Raw genomic sequence first — 24,808 nt, 5'->3', positions numbered from 1 at the left:
ATCAAAATCAGCAATCGGAACCATCAGCATGGTTTCTGCTGCTGGACTGTTGAGCTAGTTTTCTGAGAGAAGAGTGAGGCTATTTTTTAATTTTTTTTTTTTTTTTGTGGTTGGGGTGTGTGCAAATTACAGGATCTTGGGACAGTGAAGCCATTCACTCACTGGGTGGACTTTCCAATGCCTTCATTTAAATTTACTGCTTTTCAAGGTGTTGCCTTCCAAAGTCAGGTTAATCTTGATCTTTCATGAAATTCTTTGCTAGTGTTTTTTTTTCTCTTTTCTAGGTAAAGAAATTAAAAGCCTTTGATGGAGATGTATCAAAACTGTCTCAAGCTGATTCCTTCATGTACTTACTAATCCAGGTGCCAAAGTAAGGAGATGGTTGGTTTGTTCTGTTTGTGATAAGTGTTCTTTTTTGGCTGTCAGTTCTAAACCTGTTCGTGTACTCCAGCTATGCTCTTAGGATTGAAGCCATGGTGTTGGAGAGGGAGTTCTCACCCTCCTGTGCTTCTCTACAGGATGACATGAAAATTATAAGACGGGCAACAAAAGGTAATTAAATATGTTGGGACATGCCTAATACTCTTGTTTTTGTTAGCATGTTAATTAGTCTGCATTACGAAGACCAGAGCTTGAATTTCAGGTACCTTAGCTATTAAAAGGAGGCTAACTCCCCTCTGACAAATGCCATCAGGGTGTGCCTGGTGGATCTTTGCTTCCAAAACCAAAAATCTGGGGACTTTGGGTACACTAGCAGAAATTCATGTTCAAAGCCTAAGAGTAATGTATCCTAAATTGATAGAAGCAAAAGTGTCTATGACCAAATTAGGATGTCATCTTTTGAGTAGTTTGCTCATTCCTGCACTTCTTTCCCTGTGATGGAATGTGGTTGTTACACCTCTCTGCTTATTCTTTCAGAGATCCATAGGAAAAAAATTACTATTTTCTAAATTTCTCTATAGGCCACTTCCTTTTGAAGTGGCAGTATTGATAGATTAAAATCTTTATTGTAAAGAATACCTTTGCTATTCCTTTGGTTTCTGTTTTTATTCTCTGTTTCTCTGCATACCTGTTCTGCTCTTTACATTTCTCAAGTTTTGAACTGCTGCAGATAGCTGTTGGGTAATGTAGTGTCTTCTACTCTGCAGGAAAATAGTTGATTTCCTGGTTCCAGTTAAACATTAATGCTGACCCTCTACAGTATCTTGAATTCCTCTTTGTCCTGTTCCTCAATATGAAATTCATATTTCACATTGGAAATTTTTTGACAGGCTACTAGATCACTGCTTAGACTGCTTGTAGTGGGTATAAAATAGTGCACTAATTAAAATATTCAATTATGAGCACTGGTGATTAGAATAGTCCTTTCAAGTGAAAGCAAAGGGAAAAAAAGCATTTTCCCACCAGTGGGGATTGAACTTCTCATTGACTCAGGAAAGTGTACAGTACTTAGGATTAGGTCTGAGTTTGGCCTTTTATTAGGATCTCTTTTAAACCATTGTTCTTTGTGTTTTGAGCAACAGACATATGTGAGGGAATATGTTATGTATAAAAGTAGCCACACCTTAGTGTCCTTGGTGTCCTTCACCCAAGACATGTAAACTGGTGAATTAATGCCCTCCAGAGAGGAGCCACTTTGGTCTCCAGCTCCTGCATCAGGGCAGTCACGCAAATCACTGACTGGGCCTTCCCTGTGTTCAGTCCACTTGGTCATGTGCTCTTCTCCTTTTGGTCTTTTCACTCCAGGGTTTGTTGACACCCTGAAGTTGTTTAGGAACTATGTCTCCTTTTCTATTGCTGTCTCCTAGGTTTCTTTCCTGTAATTAAACGGAGAGAATATTTACTTCCATTTTAATGCTGATAATCACTAAGGGTTAGGATGGTCTGAACAGCCTGGTGGATTCTCACCTGGCCTGCAGGTGGATGGGTGTCACAGTGACACGGGGCAGGCTCCTACTGTGAGGTCTTTAGGAGTTGCCTTCTCCTCTTGGCCTTGTGAAATTTGCTATTTTCTTATTTATTCTCTCCTCTCTCTTCATCCTTGTGTCCTCACCTTGGATCTATCTTGTTAGATCAAATGTTATTTAACTATTTCTATGGTTTTAGGTTGCCAGTATTGGAATACAAATGTGTAAGGGCTATGGGCTTCCAAAATGATTCATTACTGTATTGTGTTGTGCAGCTAAATGCAGGATAAATTACAGAATGTGGACTTGGAACCAAACTAGTTTTTCAAAGTATTTACACTACAATCAAAAGGATTCCACCTTTTATTTTCTTCATTAGTATAACATATAGTACCTCACATTACAACCAGCTCATATTGATTTTCTTGCCATATGGATAATTGCAAATTTGGAGTTGCTTGGTTTGCTGTGCCACATTTATTAACTCTTTACAGTTTTGAATTTCCACATCTTATTTCTAAGGCAGTCCCTCTGATGCACATATATTGTTTTTTGCACATACACTGTTTTTTGCTGGTACATGGCTGCGTGAAAGGGTGTATGAATTCAGACAGAACACTACTGTGCATTTTGCAAAGAAATATACATGCATACATATAAACCAGGCTTGTGTGATGGGAAAACTTAAAAAGGCTGTTTTATTCCATGTGACTCCATGTCACACTGAGTATAACTTTGTGCTAAATCATCTTTGATATGACAAGTAAAACAAATACTGCTCTGAGTTGGTGATCATACAGAAATAAAATGATGATTCATAATGGGAGTGGGATAAGCAAGGAAAATTTAAACATTGTCTGTTATCTTTTCAGGCCTTATGGCCAAGTCTCCTAAAAAAAGAGTAGTTGTTCAAAAGCCCAATCCTGGCAGATGGCAAATGGATCCTGCAGGGTGCAGAACACTTACTTCACACTGGAATAATTAGTAGGTGGTGAGGATACTTAACCACTTGCATGAGACACTTTGCACATTGCAGGATTAGGCCCCAAATGTTTCCTTAGCTGCTGAAGGTTGCCTTGGAAATACTACACTTGCTAAGTTAAAGTCTGAAAATACACTTGAGGTTTGTCAGTTGTGCTTGTTAATTGGAATTAAATAGTGACATTATCTTTCCCATGACCTCTTCAGTTTATTGGAGTTTCTTGTCAAATTTAAAAAAAAAAGCTGGAGATGAAGAGGAGCTTGCTAGCTGACTATATTTCTAAACAAACAATTGTTAGACAGCAATTTCCTTGTTCCTTACAGAGTTAATGACTTGTGAGGAGCTGCATTCCATATTGCACTTGGTCCTTCAGGCTGGGAATATTATGAATGCGGTGAGTGACATCCCAAAGGGAGATGGCTGGTGGGCTGCACCTCCTTGTTAGTGCTGCAGTGCTCTGATGTCATGCCTCAGCTTCTCATCTGCTCTTCTGCAAATTGTTTCTTTTCAGGGAGGTTATGCTGGCAATGCTGTTGGATTCAAGCTGTCGTCGCTGCTCAAGCTGGCAGACACGAAAGCAAACAAACCTGGGATGAGTCTGCTGCATTTTGTGGCTCTGGTATAGAAATCTATTTTGCTGGTATAAGCAACTTCTACAAATATAGGTTCATTAATTGATACACAATGTAAGGGGCTATGTGCCTTCAAAAAGCAACTGTCTCACAGCTTTGATTTAATATTCACCTTTCTTCTCCTGCCATGAAATTCACCAAAAATTACCTCTACTTGGTCATCCTATCAGGAACCCCATGGAAAGGTTAAGTTTTTATATAAAGTAGAAACTTGCTTTCATCAAACTTCTTCACTGTAGATTTTCTCTTATTGTCCCAAATTCTTACACTGTGGAAGTGATTTATTCTGATAAAAATTCTCTCAATCTTCCCATTGAATCTTTTGAACAGCCTTCTTGATAGTTTTTTCTTCCTCCCTTAATGACTGATGTGTGTTTTTTAAAGCTGCTGCAGACATTTTCAAGCTATTTTTCCTTCCTTTCAAACTTTTTGATTTTCAAAGGGAGAGAATTTAAATGCATCTATTTGACTTCGATTATCTGTGTACAAACTGGCTTAAGAGATTTAATAGGGTATAAATTGATGTTTGTGCAGGAAGCATCGTATCTGCTCAAACAATGGCATCAGTAAATTGTTCTTTCCCTGACATTCCTTATTAGTACATCTGGCTTGTGTTCACTGGCAGAAGCAGCTCTTATTTTACGCTGCAAAATGGAAGCTGTTGTTTAAAATCTCCAGTTCTGATCCCTGCCTTTCTTTAAGGGATGTCCTCCACTCAGTTGTGTTAGGATTGAATGGGAAGAAAAACAGCGCAGGAGGGAAACCTTTAAGTGCCCTCCCAGAAGCTTTAGAACTGCCAGACTTAGGGATTTTGGCATGGTGCTGGAATGTTAATGGGTTGTGTGTGTTTTGGTTTTGTTCTGTTTGTTTCAGGAAGCCCAAAAGAAAGATGCTGCTCTTCTCAACTTTTCAGAAAAAATTAGGAGCGTTCATGATGCCGCCAGGTGAGTTAAAAGAAAACTGAAAACTTATGGTTAGAGTGAAATTGGAATTTTCTCATTTGTGAAGCAATCAGGCTTATTCAGGAAAGTCTTGGCACTAAAACAGATCTTTACAAATGTTTACTGTAGCTTTGAGGTCTTCATTTCCATTTACTAGCAGAAGTATGCCTGCAATGTGCCTTCAGGTATGAGTTTTTTTTATTACACGATCTCCATAGGTTTTTGGTAATTCTGTCTCTGTCAAATACATGTGCCTGTTCATTATTTTCAAGGGAATGAAGTAAAGCATGATACTCTTTTTCCTTAAACCAATTTCCATCAGTTTCTGAGCAGGCTACAATACTTTTCCAAATCTGGTACCAGGGGCAGGTGCTGGCCTTGACTTCACTTAGATGCTTTTTGAGGTTTCATTTACTGTCTTGGTTGGAAAATCTGAAGGATTTGTGGCTCTGCATTTTTTCAGTTTGAAGTCTGAAGCTGCATAATTTTAAACTGAAGCTGATTTGTACCTCAGTAACTGTGCTTACTTCAGTGAGACAGTGTGATCTAAATCTGAAACCTGGAAGCTAGCAATGCTGAAGTTCTGTTCCCAGTTCTGCTACTTCCTTACTCTTGAGCTTAGGGCAATCTATTTACATTCTTTTCCCAGCTGCAAAATCCAGTTTCTTAGATCTGATGGAGGGTTAAGTAATGTCTGCAAAAGACTGAAATCTTCTGAGGAAAGGAGTGGCCATGGAGTTAATCAGAAAATTTTTGAGGGACCACCTGTGTGGCTCTCTGCCATCCAACCCACACACCTTTCTGGCAGTTTGCCATGTGGCCTGCTGGGGAATGCAGCTTTCCTCGGCATCCAAGCCCCCTGGCAAACAGGAGAGAAACAGGCAGAGTCCCAAATTCGGTGATATTTATTTTCTAACCACTTTGTTCTTTGATCACATTTGTTAACACTGAAGATCTTCTGTTGTTACTCATGCTGAAGTCTATTCAGGGAGTGCACTTTGTACATGAAAATGAAACAAAATTAAATATGTACCTCACCACTGGGCACGAGGAAGGTCTTTAGAGAGAATTGTCGTGTACAAGTTGCTCATAAATCCACCCAGTTAGAGCATGTTAAAACAACTACCATTACGTTCTTTATTTTTTGTTGTCTTTCCTTCTTTACTTGTAGGCTATCCTCTTCCTCCTTCACAGGCAGAAAAATGTAGCCTGTATTTTCTACTGCTTTTCTTAGTTGCAAAACCACCATGTTTTCCCAAAACAGGGAACTATTATATATATTACTATTACATATATAACTATTACATATATAACTATAATATGATATTAATTTGTGTGTGTACTGACAAATTTACAGATGTGTCACCTTCTGCTGCCATGTGCATTTCAGTCAGGCTGCCACAAGTTCTTCAGCTTTAGTGTTTGGAAGTCATGCAGCTGGTGAGACAACCTGAGGAGGAGCATGTGTACAGTTGTTAGTTCTTAGCACTTGGCTACCTGTACTGCTTCAATTCCTAGGCACAGTTTAGTTCTCTGGTGAAGGAAATACCATAGGTTTAGAAGCATTTACCCTCCAAGTGACTGGGAGGCTTAGGTGGGAGCTCCTGTTGTATGGAATGTGGGTCTCCCAGGACAACACTTAGATTACACCAGATCAGATTCCTGTGCTCTTCAGTTTCTGAGTTCCCTTTTCACAGCAGCAGCTTCACTGCTGGTGTTTAGCAGCAGGATGAAATATTGTAACTGCGGGGTTGAGACTGAGTGGGTTGCATTGCTGTGGCTGGTTAGAACAGTGTGATGTGCAATTTCATGATGCCAGATGCTACTGCCAAAATCAGTAGTCCTGCTGATGGTCTCTTGTGGCCCCCTTTTTGTGGTAGCTCCTGCACTCAAACAGTCTTGTAGTCAGTTGGTCCAAGCAAAGGATCCATCTGGAACAAATTGGCTTTTTCCTTTTCCTAGGTTAATTTTCAGTTCACAGAGGTGGCTGGCCATCTTGAAAATGAGTGCTAGGCGAGAAAGAGAGAGAAAAAGAACACCTGGACAGAGGCAGGGCAGCAGTAACCTTTTTAAGGTTAGGTGGGTAGGACTGGCTGGAGTTAATCATGAAACCACACCCCATGGGAATCTTTTCAGGTTGCAAATAAGAAGAAATGTGCTTATCTCTCTCCTAATTTTCAGTGTCTACTCTGGAAAGATTTCCTGAACAGGCAGGTCTTGTTTGATAGCCTGTTTGCACTCATGTAAAGCATCCACTTTTGCAGTTGTGGCTACCTGTGGGCCACTCCTTCTCTCTTGATAAACGTTCTCTGTACATGCTATTTTTAGGTTATCCATTGATAGTGTAGAAGCAGAGCTGCACTCGCTGTCTGTCAAGACCAGATCTGTTAAAGACAGCATCCGACGAGACCCAAAACTCTTTCACCAGATGGAAAACTTTCTCCAGGTTTGTAGGATATCTGTGTTAATGTGTTACTGTTGCCTGAGTACAGCAGCATTCCTCAGCTGAATGTAATTTGTGTGGACCTGTCAATAAACAGAAGCACTGTTTTAATATGCCTAGCCTGTCAGTTTGTACAAAGGTGTTCCAGCCTCCTGCTGTTTGTCAAGTAAGATTGTTGGAAGGGCTGTGTTTTTACAGGGAGGGATATTGAGTGTACATTGCCCAAGGCTTGTTAGGCAAGCGTGTTTAGTGCGTGCGAAGGCACTGATGAAGATCAGTAGTTAAAATATAAGACAATTTGGAGTGGTCTCTGCTTTTGTACTTTGCAGCTGCCCAAAAATAAAATGTCTGCATGTTAGGTTATTCTGGAGCACATCAGTTTTAGCTGAGGGTGTGCTGAGGGATGAATCTGGATGGCTGGGTGGCTGAAGAGATATTGCTGGAAGCTGGAAGGTTAAGGGACTCTTTTCTCTACTAATTTGCCCTTAACACAGAGTCTCTTACTCAGAGCTGTACCATTATGCCGTGTGGGTTCTCCTTTTTTTTTTATTGTATTGAGTACTGCAATGGCTTTACAGGCCTGGATGTGTATAGCACTTACCTTGGAAGCAGAGTTCTTGGTATTTTCTGAGTATGCGGTGATGCCTTAAGAAATACATATTATACTTCAATTAAATGATTTTTTTTCTGTTTCACACTACAGGTAATTATTAAAAGTAAGAAGGCAGGTGTTGATCTGGAACTTAACCCACCCTGATTTTCAACTTGCAAATGTAGTTAATAGTCCCTGTAGTTTTTCAGGAGATGAAAAGCTGATGAAGAAAGGGGCAGGTTAAGATTGAAATACCTGTCCTCATTCAATCTGAATTATTGGCTTTTATCCATTGCACCCAGACTCTTTAATGTTATGTTTTAACATGTTTGGGATTTTAAAAAATTTAATAGGTGGTTTTATGTAACACTACAACCTTGTTTAGGCCACATTCCAAAAGAAATGTTGGAGAAAAAATAATTTTACAAATGCATACCTTGCATAAACACTTCCGGATTTTGTTTCTAAATTACAGGTGATAACCAAGCTGATCTAAAAGTCAGCTTTGATTATTTCACCCTTGTGAATAAACTCCTGAAATATGTGGGAGGAACTATTTTTTGATGTATGCTTTTATCAGTTGTCCAGTTTACTTTCAGGTTTTATTGTGGACTTTTTTGTTCCCTCTTTTTTCTTTTTTTTCTTAAGACTAGCAAGTCATGTTTGTTCCTATCCTAGTGGTAACATTTTCCAAGTAATTCCTGAAACGAGGTTTGGATTAAGTGGTCACCAGTGCCTCCAGCTGCATTTTCCCACCCCAGTGCTACATTATGAAAAATGAAAAATATTTAGGTGACTATGAGTTAGAGATTTGTCTGAAAAAATAACTTTTCTTCTCAGGTTACTTTGAGCTACAGGTGGTGTCAGATGGGGGATTGTGCAAGAATAGAAGTGGATAGCTGGTGATGCAGACAGAGGAGACAGGGCACCTAATCAAAGTGTTTTAAGGAGTTCTGCTGCTCAAAGTCTAATCACAGCCTTATTCTCTTCCTCCTGAATCTTCTTCCACTAAACTAGCCTCACCCTGTCTGTATTGCTCTGTACTTATGGTTCAAGGTGCTACTTTAGGGGAACATTTTCTGGATGTGTTAAAATATATGTATTTTCAGTGGTTCCTTTCCTTTCAAGTATGAAAACCTTTTCTTTGTAGTCTATAATCACCTTAGGAAGGAATTGATTTTGTGGTGTATATCCATGAATCAGTTCATGTGTGTTTTTGGAAAAGTGGGGAGGAGGAATTAATCCTTCATGCTTAGTTGAAGGTGAAATGGGAAAATAAGGAATGAGGAGCTTTTAAGGAGCTCCCAGGAGGTCTGTCAGTGTCCTAGTACAGTCTTTGATTTTACTCATCTAAAACTTAAAGCAGTAAGTTTGTTCAAGGGCTTTTGAGCTTTTTTCTGGTTTCCATCCTAGTCACGAGAATGTACATTTTGATTGATCCATTTTTCCTGACCTTCTTTACTCAGTTTGCTGAAATGGCATGTGTCCTTTTGTTAGTACGAGATCTCCATCAAAATTTTAATTTCCTGGGCTCCGTAACAGCTTCTAGCTTGGAACATGAATTTCATAAGTTCCTGATATATGCACGACCTGTTGTGACTTTAATTTTTCTGTCTGGTTCATGTGTGTATGGTTTTTGCTGCAGTTTGCTGTAAGGCATCTAAAGGAGCTTGAACACCAGAAACGAGAACTGCAAAAGGAGGGAAATGCTCTCATTGACTTTTTCTGTGAAGACAAAGAAACTATGAAGTTGGATGAGTGTTTCCAGATATTTAGGGACTTCTGCATAAGATTCAACACATCTGTTAAGGTAAGAGTGCTGAATGGGATTCTCACACTTCTGAAATGGATATTGGCTCACATGAATTAAGTTGGTTTTTCTGCTTAAGGGGCATTTTGTATCTTGTAGTATTTGATTTATTTGCTCAAATGGCTACAGAAAACTGCACTCCTGGAAGCATTCCTTGCCAGAAGCCAGGTGGGAATGGCCATTGTGAGCAGCCCTGCTGCTCTGCATCTTCTGTTTCAGGCGGGCAAGACCACTGGGATGATAGATCAGGGTGTTCATTGGCCTGCTTGTAAGTGGGCACCTCCCTTCTGTTTTGGTGAGGAGGCTGGTGACTGCTAAGCTGAGCTGTGAGACAGATTGCACTGATTTCCTGACCATGGGTCGCTGTTCAGGTGTTGGCCTGGTAGTGTTGGATAGTTGGAAGGGCCTTGAGGTGTGCTCTGCCATTCCTTGGATGGACCTGCCTGAATCCACACTAGCTCAGGCTCTCCACTGCCTTCCTCTACGTGGCTAGAGGCACTTCACCAAGTAAAGTAAGGGCTGTGTATTTTACTTTGTCCTTTCAAAGGATTTTTGTGGGTGAGAACTTGAAATAGGCCTATGGCAGCAAGATACCTTATGTGACATTCATTCGCTGAGTACCCTGAATTGGTCCTGAATAGTTCAGGAAATGTACTAAGATGGAGGAGCAGTATTGGTGTTGGTTAGTTTTGGTTCAGCAAAGGCTGTCTATTGTTACAGATATTTCTTAGGTCTTTATAAATAGAATTAATGAGTTGGATCGGTGCCCTTTTGCAATCTGCCTTTGGCAGCACTTTTGATAAAAGCTTTGGTTCAGAAAGAAGAGAACAGTGTTGATTTGGAGTGAGCTGACAGGATGTTCAGCTAATGTGCCTGTGGTACCATTAGTTTGCCTAACCTTTACCGCCCAAGACAGCACATAGTTACAGGAGGGTGCACATTGCCAAATGTCTAAAACCAAATGGTGATAGCTGTTGCAGTCAGTTTGCCAAGAGAGGACTTCATCCAGATATGTTCAAATATTGGAGATTGAGGATTTCATTCATAGTCACGTATTACAAGTGGTGGATAGCTATGACTTTTGAGATCCCCTCTTTGTAATATACACGTACACTCTAAAAAATGACAGCTTAGACTCTTGCTTGCAAATTTGAGATTTGCTTGCTAACTGTGGATTGACCATTGTTCCTACAACATTACCAGAACAATTTAGAATTAAAATGGCAGTTGCGACAAAAGAATGTGATGTGTTGACAGCACGTCCAACAGTCTAAAAAGATGGCTTGTACCACCATGGCCATGTGCATATATTTCAAATGCTTAAACATTTTTTGCAGTTTTTTGGCATGTCTAACTATGTGCTTAAAATAGGTTTTTTCATCTGAATAAAATCTCCTAAAACGTGTTCTGGGTGAGGTTAAAATATTCTTTTTCTAATATGGAATATAGTATTAGTATCTGCAACTATTTTGAACCATTTCTCTTGACAATGGTATTTTTAAAGTTGAACTTTAGCATTTGGCAAGAATTCATTCTGTAATTCCATACCTGTAAACGAAAGCTTCCTGCCAAACATTTTTCCTGAAATGCAAGTTTTTTCTTTTCCTTTCTTAGATGTTCAGGTTTCTTAGGTCTCTAATGCATCCTATCTTTCAGAGCCCAGCATAGTCTCAAATCCACTTTAAGAGGTGTAGATTAATCCATTCATCCCAAAGCATTAGGCTTTTGTTTACTGAAAGCTTTCAGGTGACTTTTCCTAGTGGTGCAGCTCTTCTGTTGTCACAACAATGGGAAGATTAAACTACACAAAGCGTTAGACAAATAAAGGTGTGATTTTTTTTAAACAGTGTGTCATTGATTGGACCAGATTTAACAACATGCTGGAAAATCATGTAATTTTGGAATCCTTTGTCAAGACTAGCCTTTTCCTTCTTTCTTTTGCTACAGCTGTACTGGCTGCAGCAAGCCAAGTTCTTCATTTCAGAAGTAACCCAGAAAGTTCAACCAAAGGTGCAGTTAGATTAAATCTGAAGCCTAGAGGTAACAGTTAAAATGCTGATATTCACAGTAAATCACTGCTAATTATTTTAGTAAAAAAGTGTTTACTGTGTTGTCTTTCAAATTCAAACTACCTGTTCTATGGCTTCCTGAACCAAAATCCCTCAGTTTAGCTGCCAAAAATCCCAGTTCCTACCGTGGGCAATCTCTGTACTGCAGTTGGCAGTTTTTGAAGCCAACAGTGATTATGAGATCCAAAACTGAAACAAGACATTGACTGATGGTCCTTGAGTGGTGTCAGTTATGTCTAACTATTGTGAGGCATTGTGTTAACTTATCTAATTTGCTTTCATATGCAATTAAGCAATGCCTTTTCACAAAATTTTCAGTCTGTAATGGTAGAGGAAAGTATCACTGTGCAGAAATTGGACTTGCTGAGGAACAATTGCAGTGGTAGTAAGGTGGGCTGGAAAAACCACGTCGGCTGTATGCTGGTCAGACAAGTTTGTCTGAAATACGGATGTAAAGATTAGATAGAGGTTTACTCACCTGGTAAGACTGCCGCCTTTAAACTTAGTGAGGACTTGGTGCACCCTATCTTACATCTGGAACTCTTTGGCTTGACCAAAGAGTGGTTGGGCACTGGAACAGGCTGCCCAGGGAAGAGGTCACAGCACCAAGCCTGACAGAATTCAAGTGTTCGGACAATGCTCTCAGGCACATGGTGTGACTCTTGGGGATCGTCCTGTCCAGGGCCAGGAGTTGAATTCAGTGATCCCTGTGGGTCCCTGCCAACTCAGCATGTTCTGTAATTCTAAGATGTGACATCTGCTTGGGTTTGATGGGTCAATTTGTTGGTCTTTGCAAGGTCTGGTGCTTTTTTTTTTGCGTACACTGACCAGATGGATGTGTCATCCCATTAGTTATGCAGGGAGCTGCTCTCCATAGGGTTAATGGTTGCAGGCCATGGTTGCCACGGTGATTTCACGTGTGTGTGTGTGTGTGTGTGTGTATTGGAGGTTGGGAGTGGGTGACAGCAGTACGAGCTAACTTCGATGGGAAGAAATAAAAGGAGAGAGGAAGGAGTGTGCCTTATTCTTAATGCATAGGACACTGTCCTCTGAGACACATATTTGTGATTTTCCTTCTTCAGGAGAATAGGGAACGAGAGATCCAGGAGCTCCATAGTCTGCAAAGGCAAAAGGAGCTGGAGGAGAAGCGTCGATCCTGGGCAGCTGGAGAGCTTGGGAGCTTTGGGCGGAGCAGCAGTGAAAATGATGTAGAGATGTTGGCTAAAAATGGACTTGGAGAATTTCTTCCCTTCTTGCAGCAGAGGCCTCAAAGCCCTTTGTACAGAAACACAAATTCCAGACGCTCTCGACTTTCTTTGGGGATAACTGCAGACAGGGAGTTGCAGAGTTTCCTGGAAATCTCCAAAGATGAGGATCCAAACAAGTTTAACAGCCTTCCCCGTGCAAACACCCGGCAAGCAAAACCTAACGTAGCCTGGGTGGAATCCAAGGAGACAAGAGATCTCAACTTAAATACCTTGCAGTTGCACCAGCAGTCTGAAATGGAAGTGAAAAGTGGTGGCCCCGTGCAGGTGCCTCCAGCGCAGCCCAGCCACCTCAGCGGCTCAGCCAGCCCTGGTGCCCATTACTCACAGAGGAGCACTGACTACAACTTGCACACTTCCAACGCGTCCTGCGAGGAGTCCACAGACATCAATGCTCTGGCCCTTGCAATTGAGGAGCGTGAACTTGTTAAAGGGCTACGAAAGTTTGATATTCAAGGAGCAAAGCCTGCAGAAGATGCACCTTTAATATATTTAGAGGATGCTGGCGGGACAGACCTGGAGACTCTGGATGATCTGAGCTTCCGTTCCCTGAGCACTGCTGATGATGAGCTTCCTCCAGCTGGCAGGAGTTCCAGAGAGGCCCGTGACCATCAAACCAGGGCAGTGGGTTGCAAGACTGAAGCTTTAGAGCCCAGCAGCAGCAGCCCTATGTCTTTGGATACAAGTGTTTCAGGAAGTAGGGAAGATGGGCCAGCGTGCTACATGTCAGATACCACGACTGATTGTTCTTTGACATTGGACTCTGAAGAGGGAAACGATTTTAAATTGGCAGACAACGAAATAAGAAGTGAGGCTGGCAAAGCATGCTCTTCTGGCAATGATGCTCAACACAAGGCTAGATCTTTCTTCTCAAACCTGAATTCCACCTCTGGCAAGGACCTGTCTCTTCACACTTCTGCCAATGATAAGGATGATGCTGATAGCAAGCACACCCCTCCTAAAGAAAAACCTATAAAAAATAAAGATCTAGTAGGACCAAAGACAAACTCTCTAAAAGATCGATCTCCAAGCTCCACAAAACCCAGTGGCACTCGCCCTAGCCACACAGCTCCTTCCAGACCTGTCAGAACTTTGAATGCCTCCGAGAATGAAAGTATGAGGAAAGTGGTGCCTATTTCTCGGTCGAACAGGGCCCCCAGCACCGTGAAAAAGCCAGAAGCCAAGCCAGCCCTTCGTGAAAGCAGCGCCGTGGAGAGCCGGCTGTCTCACCGCAGCTCTGTCCGAGGCACGACAGACACGCTGCCAAGAAGTCCCTACAGGCACAGCATGTCAGTAGAAGAGCCAAAGTTACGAAGGGGCACTGTCACCTCAAGCAGTGCTCACTTCGAGAGGGACAGAGTCGCTCTCAAGAAGCCAGTCTCTAAACCCATTAGGAGTAGTGTCAAATCAAAGACAGATGAAACAAAGATGTGTCGCTCCAGTGCAAAACCCCAGACCCCTGCAGATGACACCAAGGTTGCCACAGTCAGTATTCCCAAAGCACCACCTGCTGTCCCAAACTTTGCAAGGAATACAGTGGCCTCTTCTTCAAAGCGTGCAAAAGTGGATCTATCCACCTCTTCCAGACCTCCACCCATCACAAGGTCTGTGTCCCAGAGGCTGCCTAAAGTGAAGCCAGCAGCGACCTCTGATGATCCAAATCCAAAGGAGAACAGCATGAGTACTTTAAAGAGAGCAAATAGTGCCAGAGTGGTTGGAAGAAGCATCCTGCAGGGAGAAGCTGTCAGCACCAAAGCAGAGCCTGCACCAAAGGAACAGGGAACAGTGGAAAAGGCATCACTTAAACTGAAGGATGCAAACCGAACCACAATTGGTAAAATCCTGAAGCCATTATTGAAATAAGGGAGAGGGGTTTTTTAATCTTGGAATGTGAACACTTGTCCAAGCACTGGATGTCTGTGTAGTGAAATTCCTTAAAACACTAACCTTGCCAATACATGGCATCATGTGCTTATTGAAGTACGGCACACTGTTGGAAAAGGGCAAGTAGCTGTGTTCTGGTCTAAATCCTTTTTTATGAATTTGAATGTATTTAAAGCTACTGTGATGGAATGTGAGCAGAACAGCAAATCTTCGCATTTGTGATAAAAAAAGTTACCAAAAGCCAAAAAGTTTTAAGAAGTTTTAGCTACGAGATGAAACACTTTGTGACAGAAAACATGGATTGAGGCCAGTTTTTTTTGTGTGTATATAAGATTCTTCTTAGGACTCAAGCCTTTGTGCTTGTTGGTTTCTTATTTGATGTCAAAATGAATCCTGTGGAACAGTAGTGAAATGAACTTAGGTGATTGTACTTTCCATTGCTATCAATTCCTTGGATTCGGGAGCTCTTTTTGCCTGTTGCAAAGTCCATTGCTGGCAATTGGACAGACTGGGAACTGCTGGCCAAAAAATTGTAAAACAAGACCTTTGCTGTTTATGGCTGTCTTTAACCTCCCTGAAGAATTTATAGCATGTTTTATGAATGTGTATGTGTGTCTGGGGAAGGCTTTCTGCTGGGCAGGAGGCTTGTTCTCCAAGGATGTGGCAGCATTGTCTTGCATGCACAAGTGGATATGGCTGGTGCTGCATTGGATAGCACAGCTGGAGGCTGTGCCTGGTGGAAGGGCCATGGGCATGACGACTACTCCTGACTTGTTTTGATCACAAGCAAACTTGCCAGCTTTTGGTCATACAGAAGTGCCATATATTTATGATACATATCAGGATGTTTGCAGCTCAGCTCTTGAAGGCTGCAATGTAGTGCTGAGCACTTTCTTACCATTCCATGTTTCCACTGGTTTGTATACTACCAAACTACTTGAATGTTGCAATGGCTCTGGTTGAGCCATTCGTTTCCCTGCCTCCTCCTCCTCCTCCTCCTCCTCCTCCTCCTCCACTCCTGCTCCTTGTCAACAAGAATATTTAGCATGAAACACAGAGCTTACGCATGACAATGTTTTTGTAGAGTTCTTTGGTTGCTTCAAATGTGGTTTTTTATGTTTAAAGAGTCTAAAGGAATTAAACTAGCATTTGATAAGCTTTTTGCAAAGTAAAAACACCCCTTTTTACTTGCAGATACAAATTTTAACTTCTGTAAGACTTAAGATACAGAGAATGAGGGGGAAATTCATTCAGCATGCTGTGCATCTTCCCAATAGAAATGTATTTAGGTGGGGAAAGTGCTGTTCTCCTAAGCATTTTATTTAAAGAATTGCCTTTTATTCACTTACGAATGAAGCCTCATTTAAGAATAAAATAAAAAACAAAAGGGAAATCTCTTTGGACAAGAGGCACTGACATGCTAGTGCTAGATCTGTTTGTCTGCTCTGTCCCTCTGTGCTGGGAGAGTGTAATTCAGTGAGAATGAGCTCACCTGCTTCTCACGGGCTGGTATCAGGGACAGCTGCCTTTGAGGTTTGAATCTGGCAAGGGGCCTTTGGCTCCTCCCACGTACCAGCCAGTCTGCAGGCAGACATCATACCCAAACACCATAAAGTATTGCACAGGGCCTCTTGTTTGTGTCTGTCCCACAGGGAGAATTTATAGAGCCCACTTTTTTGCAAGGGCAAATATTTTGCTTTTTGGATAAGCTTTTTGGTTACTGCCTCCATTGTGGGTTAGATACAAAAGCATCTCCCTTTATATTTGTATCTGTATGGATGTATGCACATCTGCAAGAGCAGATGATTGACATTCTTCCTTTTTTTTAAAGAAAGCAACAAATTTTATTGGTAGCAAGCTTGAAAAATAATTTAAATGTGTTTGGAACATGTAAATAAATTTCTATAAATCTGTGTAAAAGAAAACCAACTGTATTTAATGGAACATTTATACATTTCTGAGTAACTCGGTAGTTTAATAAAGTTCCCATTTACTGGGTATGATGTTTGTACTTTCTCCTTCCTATTACACTCTTGGCTTTGGTCCTGGAGATCTCAAGCAGCTGAGTCTGGGTGGGTGACTGTGGGAAGGACTCTGCAGCAGAAATCGTGGTGCTTGAAATCCTGGGTTTGTTTTTATATTGAGACATGCAGTTGAACTGCAGTTTCTGAACATTTCTGGGCTGGGACTTTCTGCACAGGTTTGGGTATAACATAGAAGGCAATAGAGGTAGATGCAGCACTTCATGTACACACTGTATGCTGTGGCCAAGACAAAAATGTTCATGGCACTGACAAGTCTGGATCTGTCGCTATCTTCATGCCTTTGAGCTTAGCACACTTTATTGAGAAATTCTGGTTTACAACTCCCAGGACTGTGGAAATACAGAACAGCCTGTTTTGCAGGAGCATGTGGTGACTTTTGCACTGCAATTGTGAATTTTTCAGTTTTGTCCCATTTTCCCATTATTTTTCCTTCTTTATTGCATACTAAAGAACATCTATTCAGCAGAAAAAAGTGAAATCCAGCCAGCCTCCTTGTCCTCAGGGAACATTTCCTCTTCTCTGCTATGGAAATCATTTCTGGACTGGAATTGCTGCTTTTTGCAAACTTGTTTAGCCTCTGACTTTTCTAGTTTGGTGAGTGTCTCTCCCCTTTTGGAGTGGCAAGCACCTGCTGTCTGCCAGTGCTGAGTGACGGCTGCTGGTGGAATCTACGTGGGAAAGCCCTTCACCATCAAAAGGTGTGTCTCAAAAGTTTGTTTTTTTAAACTTCATTTTTATGTCAAAAGGGTTTATAATTACCAATTCATTATTTAAACTACCAGGTGTGAGAGACAGCGATGCCCTATAGGTTAGATTTCCCATGCCGTACAATTTTCCCAAAGGCTAGCAGGGCACGGACTCGCCTGGTTGCACTTGGCTTTCACAAAAGAACTCAGACCTTGTGTCCTGCTTGGTTCTGCTGAGTGGCTGATGCTTCTGGCTGTGACCTCGGTCCATCAATCTCCTCTGGTCACTACTGAGGTGGCAGTGAAGTGGGTGAGCCCAAGGGACCATGAGGGTAATCTGGAGCTGTGGAGCTGGTGAAGATTGAGAGATAGAGGGAAACTGTGGGAGTAAGAGGTGCTGATTCATACTTGGAGGAATTTAATATTCACATCTCATGTGGGAACTGCATACAAATGAGGGGCTCGGTGGATCCCTCATTACAACAGCTCATTAAATTATCAAGAAAGACAGAAAGGGTTCCCATCACACCTCCCACAGTGTACAAGCCTGGACTATGTCATTCAAAATAACCCGTCAGTATCTTTCTAATCTTAGGGTCCGTCTGTGTGGATGGATGCAGACAGGCACACGCTGCCTCCTGCCTCACCCTTCCTGAGCCAGCTCTGTGCTGGGAGTGTTCCCTGGGCACTGACCCTGAGCTCCCAGCCTGGGGCTGTCACTGCACATCCTCCCAGCCCGGGGCTGTCACTGCACACCCTCCCAGCTCTGGGCTGTCACTGCACATCCTCTCAGCTCTGAACTGTCACTGCACACCCTCCCAGCTCGGTGCCTCTTGCTCGGCCAGCCCTGCCCAGAGCCCCGGCCGCCCAGTCCCGGCAAGGCCTGCCTGCTGCTGCCTGTGAGAACGTAATCCCTGTGAGAGAGGCCCAGCTAAACACTGTTCCTTTCAGATTTGGCTGCACAATGTTTTCCATTAACTTGATACATGCTGTTTACATCCTCCTGCTGCTGGTGCCAGAGATAACTGCCTTGGGAACAGCTCCCTACAGGTATTGTTAACAGCTGCTGGAAACAAAGGAGTTTGTTCTAGCCACGTCACTATCTAAATAGCCAAAAATACGTTACTTTTTTATTACTTGCAAGCTGATATTAAAAACTCTGTTGTGTTCCCCTGGTTGAAAGATGCATTCTGGAAATCTTGTATGCTGTTACAGCTGGCAGCTGAAGAAGTATCTGTGCAAGCCTAAAAGAAAGTGACACCGAGGCGAAGGACATGTGAAGGGACTTGCTGCAAGGTGTGTGATTGGTACTATCAGCATCAAATACTTCCACTCAGAGAAAATTGTTTCAAGCCAGTGGTTGTTCCTTGCCATATAATTGGTTTCCATGCCTTTTCAACCTGAAGGCTGAGGTTGCAGGATAAGCATTGGTTGCCTCCGCTGGCAACTTGCTCTGATTTTAAAAAAAGAAAACAAAAATCCTCAATCTGCAGCTGCTGATGTCCTGACTTTCAGCATGGAAGCACTGGAGATAGGAGCAGGTTGACTTTAGTGCTGTTCTTCAGGGCAAGGTCAGCAGTGGCTGAGCAAATGCTCAGCGAGGGTGGCCTTGTGTGCATGGAGGGGAGAGAGTTACATGAGTTTCTGAGACCGTTCACACCATCTGAAGCAGACAGACTCCCTTTGAACAGAGATGTGCCTCTTCTGCTTTTGATCAGGTCTGAACAATAGCTCCTTGTTTGTCCTATTCTATCCCTACTTGTTGCGAAGAGGAGTGGAAAAAAAGCCAGAAACTTTGATGCCTCCTCCTGGGTCAACTGGAGCAAAGATACAAACTCTACCTACTTAGGTTTTTGTCTTTTTTTAGACAATAGGACTTTGACTCATAAAGAGAGCTGTTGGCTTCAAATAACTCTGCTGCACAGGGGCAGATACTTTCAGTAGCTGCAGTGATCCAGTGGCAAAATGAGCATAAAAGCAAGATCTCTGTTTATCTCCAGAGAACATCCCAGTGATTGTTTCCTCTTCTCTGAAAACAAACCCTAGCAACTGAACCCACATAATGTTCATTTGGGTATCCAAGAGATGCTGGCTAGAAAATACTTGATTCCACTTCTAAATAATTGTTTATAATTCATTTTATTTCCCTTTATTTTTCAATTTCTTTGTCATTAGAAATAAAAAAGTGACCTTCAAGAGAGAGCAGTAAAGCAGGGCTGAGGGATACAAAGCTACTATCACCTTCCCTCCTCTGGTGCTTGCTCCTCATCGTCCTTTTCTGTAAGTTTGGGGAAATAGATGCATTGACTCTCTATGTGCACTTTTCGCAGTTTCTTCAAAAGAGTAAGATTTTACATCTTTCAGGTGGGCTAGCACAAGTTGTGGGAAGGAACTAAATATATATCTGAGGTGGATATGTACTCAGTCGGTGTTAGGAATTACTGAAGCCCAGTAACTGGTGTGCTTTGTAGGGAAAAGTGCACAAGGAAGAATGTGACAGCAATAAATAGGCACAAGTGGAGACAAATATTCAGAACCCTTACAGGTCCCTTTTTTTCTGCTGTTTCTGGGAACTCTAGGTTTAAGCCACAGTCTCCAGGAGAAATCAGGACTTCCCTGTGCCTGACTCCACTGAATTGCTGCAGAAAGCAATTGCCTGAGAAGTTGCTGGAGTCACTTGAGTTCTGGGGCTGAAAATAGGACACGTTGCTCACTTCATGTTTTGGTTTCTGGTGTTTCTCACGCAGCATTTTAAACTGATTCAGACGTATTCCCTATGCAAATCTTTAATCCCTGTTGTTAGGAAGAAAAATGGGTGTAAATGTGGTTTTGATTTTTTCCCCACCCTTTTACAGCTGTATTTACCCCTATATGTCCCATGACTGCTTCCTCCCACTTCTGTTTCCTCTGTTATAATCTTCCATCTTACTCTTAAATTTTCCATCATCGTTAATAACTCATCTCTCTGTTAATCTTATTTTCACGTGGCAGGCTTTCTGTACTCTTCCATTTGCTTCATCCTGCTTTCTCTGTTTCTTGATTCCAGTGGCTGTTTTGCTCCATCCCTTTCTTCTTTCTGCCAATGTGAGTCCTTCTCAAACGTCTGTCTGCAAAATCTGCAAACTGAGACCTTTTGCTGCCAGCTTCTAGTAAGGTGTGGGAATAGAGGAGCAAAATGAACTCAGGCTTTTAGGGCTTGCTTGTCTGTATGTTGCAGCTTTGCCTTGTCACTGCAAGCGCGTGGCTGGGGGAGGCCATCACTGAGAGGAGCATCTTTGCCTCTGTTCCGTGCGAACGTCGCTCACCCCCTACGCCGAGCAGCTTGAGAGGGAGCTGAGAATCTGAGCACATGGGCTGATTTTGCAGAGGTGGGTGAGGAAAGTCTGTTCAAATAAAGGTGTGACTAATTTAGCTCTGCGGTGTCTGAAAAGCCCTAATGAAAGACTGTCGACGACAGCTTCAAAAGCCATTTGGTGAAGTGATTTCCAACCCCACCCATAGTCGTGGTACCAAAAGCAAATACAGTTGTGCTGTCAGTTTGGTGCTGTTTCCCTGTGCACCAGAGCAAAATAATTGTATTACTGTTTCTTAAGTTGCACGTAGCTTTTCATGGTATGGACTGAGGCTTCAGGATATTTTGGGTTTCTCTGCTGGGGTAAGGACAACAACCTTTTCTTAAGAGCACATGAAAGCCCAAAGATAGCTCTTGAAGAGCATACACTCAATTTTACTTCTGCTGAAAGTAAGTAATCACTGCAGGAAAGGGAGAGCACTTGGAACACATACATAGTATATTCATACCATAAGCACTGCTTATTGCTGCAAGTACTTGGTGCTCACATGTGTTCTTTCTAAAAAGAACAGAATCCTGTTTAAGACAGTCTTTCCTCCCAGGAGGTTATAGCCTAAGCAATTGAATAATTGAGCTGAGAAGGCATCTGCAGAGGTCATCCAGCCCAGCCTCCTGCTCCAAGAAGAGCTAACTTCACACATAGGTCACTTTGCTAAGGGCCACAGGGTGTTGTTCTTAGTACAAAGTATAAGAGGGAGGAATAGGATTTTGCTACTGAAATAAGGGTTCTGAAGATGGGAAAACCCTAAGGAAAATGCTGGTCTTCTGTAGGCTATGGCTTGAAAGCTGGGAATATGTTGCAATTATTAATGTTAGCCAGTCTGAGGTGGCTGATGGTGATGTGAAGTCAGTAAAACAAGTAAAAGACGGGAGCTTGGCAAGAGATGCGAGAGAAAACTCAAAAGCAGCAGACAATCTAAATGCAAGAAAGAAAGAAGTTTGTGGCTTAAGGGACACCAGAGGTAAAAAGAGAACACTGGAAATTCCAAAGGCCTGTGGGAGCAGTGGACATGTACAGCAGGAGAGGTGAGAGATGCTCGCTAACCAGGCTGAGGACTAGTCCAGCAGTGTTAACCTGAGCACAGATGAATGTGGACAGGTGCTGGCAGCTCCAAAATCAATCTGTGGGAAACTGAGGAATGACCCTTGTGAGCTCAACAGCTCAACCTTTCCTGGCAGAGGTTTGCTTACCCTCTTCTTAAAGGAATTAAGGACCAAATAGAATAGTAAGTTACAGCAAGTGTTCCCAATGACTACCTTGTGTCCTGCAGGACAGGATACCTCTTTATTCCTGCACTGTTAGCAGCAAGTCTCCTGACAAACGTGATGCTTCTGATGCTTGTTTTTTTCTTGCAGTGTGGCTTTATGAAGGAAACCAGCACCCTCACACTTATAGTAGAGCTGCTGTGGTCATCCCAAGCAGTACAAATACTCATTTGGAGTGTGCAAAATAGCAGCTAACCAGGAAGCCTAGAAATCTAGGAAGCATTTTTGCATTGCTGCAAAGTACTGCCTGAGTTACTGTGAGGGATTTGATGCAATCTGTTGCCAGACACTTGAAACTCAACTGGATGGAGCATGGGCTGGATCATCTAGCAGCCTCTGCAAAATATGACACTGGTTCACACCCCAGTAGAGATGGTCCCAGGTCCAAATTCACGCTCTGAAGGACCTCATATTGGGTAAGGCAGCAAATGAGATGGCAGTAGGGAGAATATGAATTTCACAAGCCAAATTTTAACCCCTGCTCTCTCTCTGTGTACCTTGCAGTAGGAATGTAACAAATTTTCACTGACTACTTGAATCTACTAAACAACATAACCACCAAAACAGACCCTGCAAGACAATTTACAGATGAGTTGCCAGCTGAGGGTATGGCACAGAGGTTGTGAGTGGGGGGTTAGCAAGGGGAGCTCTTTAAACAGTTGTGAGGAATATCCATGAAATCTTGGTCTGTTCCTTGTCTGTGCAACAAGCACAGGAGCAAGGCCCCTGGGCACAGCCCTGTGGCCGTGGGGTCCCAGAGGTTGTGGTGTCCCCAGCCCTGCACAAAGACAGTGTCTGAAATAATGGGAAATGTGGCATAAGCAGCCCATGGGAGAAGGGCATATGGAAATACAGCAGGAGACATTTTCTAATCATAGAGGCAACCAACAATATTAAAAAAGACCATAAAGCAGAGATTTGCAAGAATGTGTAGCTTAAAAATTTGGCATGAATTGGCAGTGGGGTCCATGACTAATCACAGAGGTCCATTGTACGATCGAGTTTAAACTCTTGTTTAATGAAAGTACTTCTCTGAATAAGTCTCATTGAAAGTACAGTAAATATCTCTGAATAAAATGTCCAGCCTTAATATACAACATTTTAAATGACAGAGAAATCACCCCAACCTTTGGTAAACAGTTTGAACACATAATCACGCTCTCTGTTTGAAACTGTCATAGGATTTCTAGCACAAATTAATCGGGGTGGAGTGTCTAATTGCTGGTAACTGGATCTGTTACAATGTTGTGTGCCAAACTGGCAAGCTCTTATTATCATATTTCTGCTTGATTAAGCCTTTGCAGGAATGGAGTTGTGATTTTCCCCACTGAGGGTCCACAGCGGCTCTGGGGCCAGCCCGTGCTCCAGGGACAGTGTGGGTGTGGAAACACTTGGGAGATGGAGTCCCCGTGTGCTTCTGCTGCCGAGCTGGGGTGGGGGAAGCTTGTTCTCAGCAGGCTGTGGTGGCTTTTGGCACTGGGGGCATTGTTGCTGGCTCTTGGCCTTGGGCTGGTCCCCCTGAGCTCCGTGGAGTCAGAGGCTGCCATGGGATAGCGGCTCTGGCTGGCCGGGTACTGCCTGCCTCAGGGACACCCACAGGAGCAATTCAGGAACCTGTTTAGCAGAGTTAAGTTTGACAGCAAAGTTAAGTGGAAGCTCTGGGAGGTTGGATCTGTATTTCCTGAAGTGGTTTCCCAAAACCACTTTAGGTAACCCAAGCTCAGTCTCTGTTACACTACAAATGTGCCTAACAAAAGGGACTTGTTTCAGAAATACATGATAGCTGTGTTTAAAAGGTTATTTAACCAGGCATCCACTATGTGGCCAGTTAGAGTCCTCACACTTCTGGAAATCACCAGGGCTGTCTTTGGCTATCCTTGCTGTACTTGCTGTTCCTTTCTCCCTGATGGGGACAATGTGGACGCTGCTAAACCCTATGACTTTCCCCTCTGTTGTTTTCTGCAGCTGGCCTGCAGCTCTTTGGCCTGATCCTCCTGTCCCTAAGTGAGGAATATGTATTTCTCAGTAAATCTCTCTCCCTTCCCCTTGGGACTGTGTTGAGCATTCCGTAATTAAGGTGACAGTGATAACGTCTAATGACTCATTTATTGACATCCTTTAAAAAGGGAACTCTGACTTTGTCCCCTCTTCTCCTGGGTTTCTTTCCCTCCTTCCCTTCCGCTAAAGCTGATGAGAAACCCTGAGCTATCCTACAGATTAAATGGCAGCTATGCCGCTTGCTTCTCAGCTCACCATTTTTTGACTGTTGACTATTTTCTTTATTTTAAGGGTGCATTTAAGAAGAGAGGACTCTTTTCCCCCTTTCTTTTCCTTTTCTCCCCAGTCTTTTTACTTTTTTTTGAGCAGACCTGAGCTGTGCTGCACCCTGATCGCTCCTGTTCCCCGTGCTGTGGAAATGAAACGTCTCTCAGTTGAGCACAACACATTTGCTGCAGTGCCCCGAGGTGTCTATAAAACAGGTGGCCTCCTCTCGGGTCGCTCTCCTTTATTGGTGTTATTGCAGAGTCCCGTGCTATGGCAACCACAGGAGCTGCACCCTCTGGAGCTGGATGGGGAGGAGGGATGGAGGGACCAGCCCTGCTGCACCAGCACCCTGCCAGCGCGGGTGTTTATCCAGCCCTGCCGTGACTCACGGGGGCCATGCTCCACCAAAGCCACCTCCAGCAGCCTCCCCATGAATCACGGCAGCCTGAGAGGACTTGCAGCAATTCCTGGGCCACCAGAAGGATGATCTCATCGCCTGCTGAGCGGAATAAGGATAAAGTCACGTGGAACTCTGCTCCCGGAGCCAGGAACATGGCATCCCAGCAAAGAGCATTCAGGTGACCTAATCGGGCATGTGATTCAGCGTTACAGGACCAAACAGGGCAAAGATCCTTCTCACAGGGAAGGAAGGAAGGAAGGTACTGCAAT

At 42.9% G+C, this 24,808-nt stretch overlaps 1 protein-coding gene across 2 annotated transcripts in view; it reads left to right on the top strand.

Annotated features, from left to right (window-relative positions):
- FHDC1 (FH2 domain containing 1) overlaps positions 1-16,525 on the top strand; it is a 36,657-nt gene extending 20,132 nt beyond the window's left edge. For both annotated transcript variants that reach the window (XM_064710838.1, XM_064710839.1), the window contains exons 5-12: positions 285-370; positions 452-552; positions 3,213-3,283; positions 3,401-3,508; positions 4,395-4,465; positions 6,791-6,908; positions 9,143-9,307; positions 12,459-16,525. In XM_064710838.1, the coding sequence (XP_064566908.1) occupies positions 285-370; positions 452-552; positions 3,213-3,283; positions 3,401-3,508; positions 4,395-4,465; positions 6,791-6,908; positions 9,143-9,307; positions 12,459-14,504 (2,766 nt within the window). In that variant the 3' untranslated portion in view covers positions 14,505-16,525. The remainder of the gene's footprint in view (positions 1-284; positions 371-451; positions 553-3,212; positions 3,284-3,400; positions 3,509-4,394; positions 4,466-6,790; positions 6,909-9,142; positions 9,308-12,458) is intronic.
- Positions 16,526-24,808: the final 8,283 nt, after the last annotated feature.

This window comes from Zonotrichia leucophrys, chromosome 4 (genome assembly GCF_028769735.1).
Source record: "Zonotrichia leucophrys gambelii isolate GWCS_2022_RI chromosome 4, RI_Zleu_2.0, whole genome shotgun sequence".
In the NCBI taxonomy this organism is placed as follows: domain Eukaryota; kingdom Metazoa; phylum Chordata; class Aves; order Passeriformes; family Passerellidae; genus Zonotrichia; species Zonotrichia leucophrys.
Note: the sequence above shows the minus strand (reverse complement) of the source record. Positions and strands in the feature narration are given on the sequence as shown.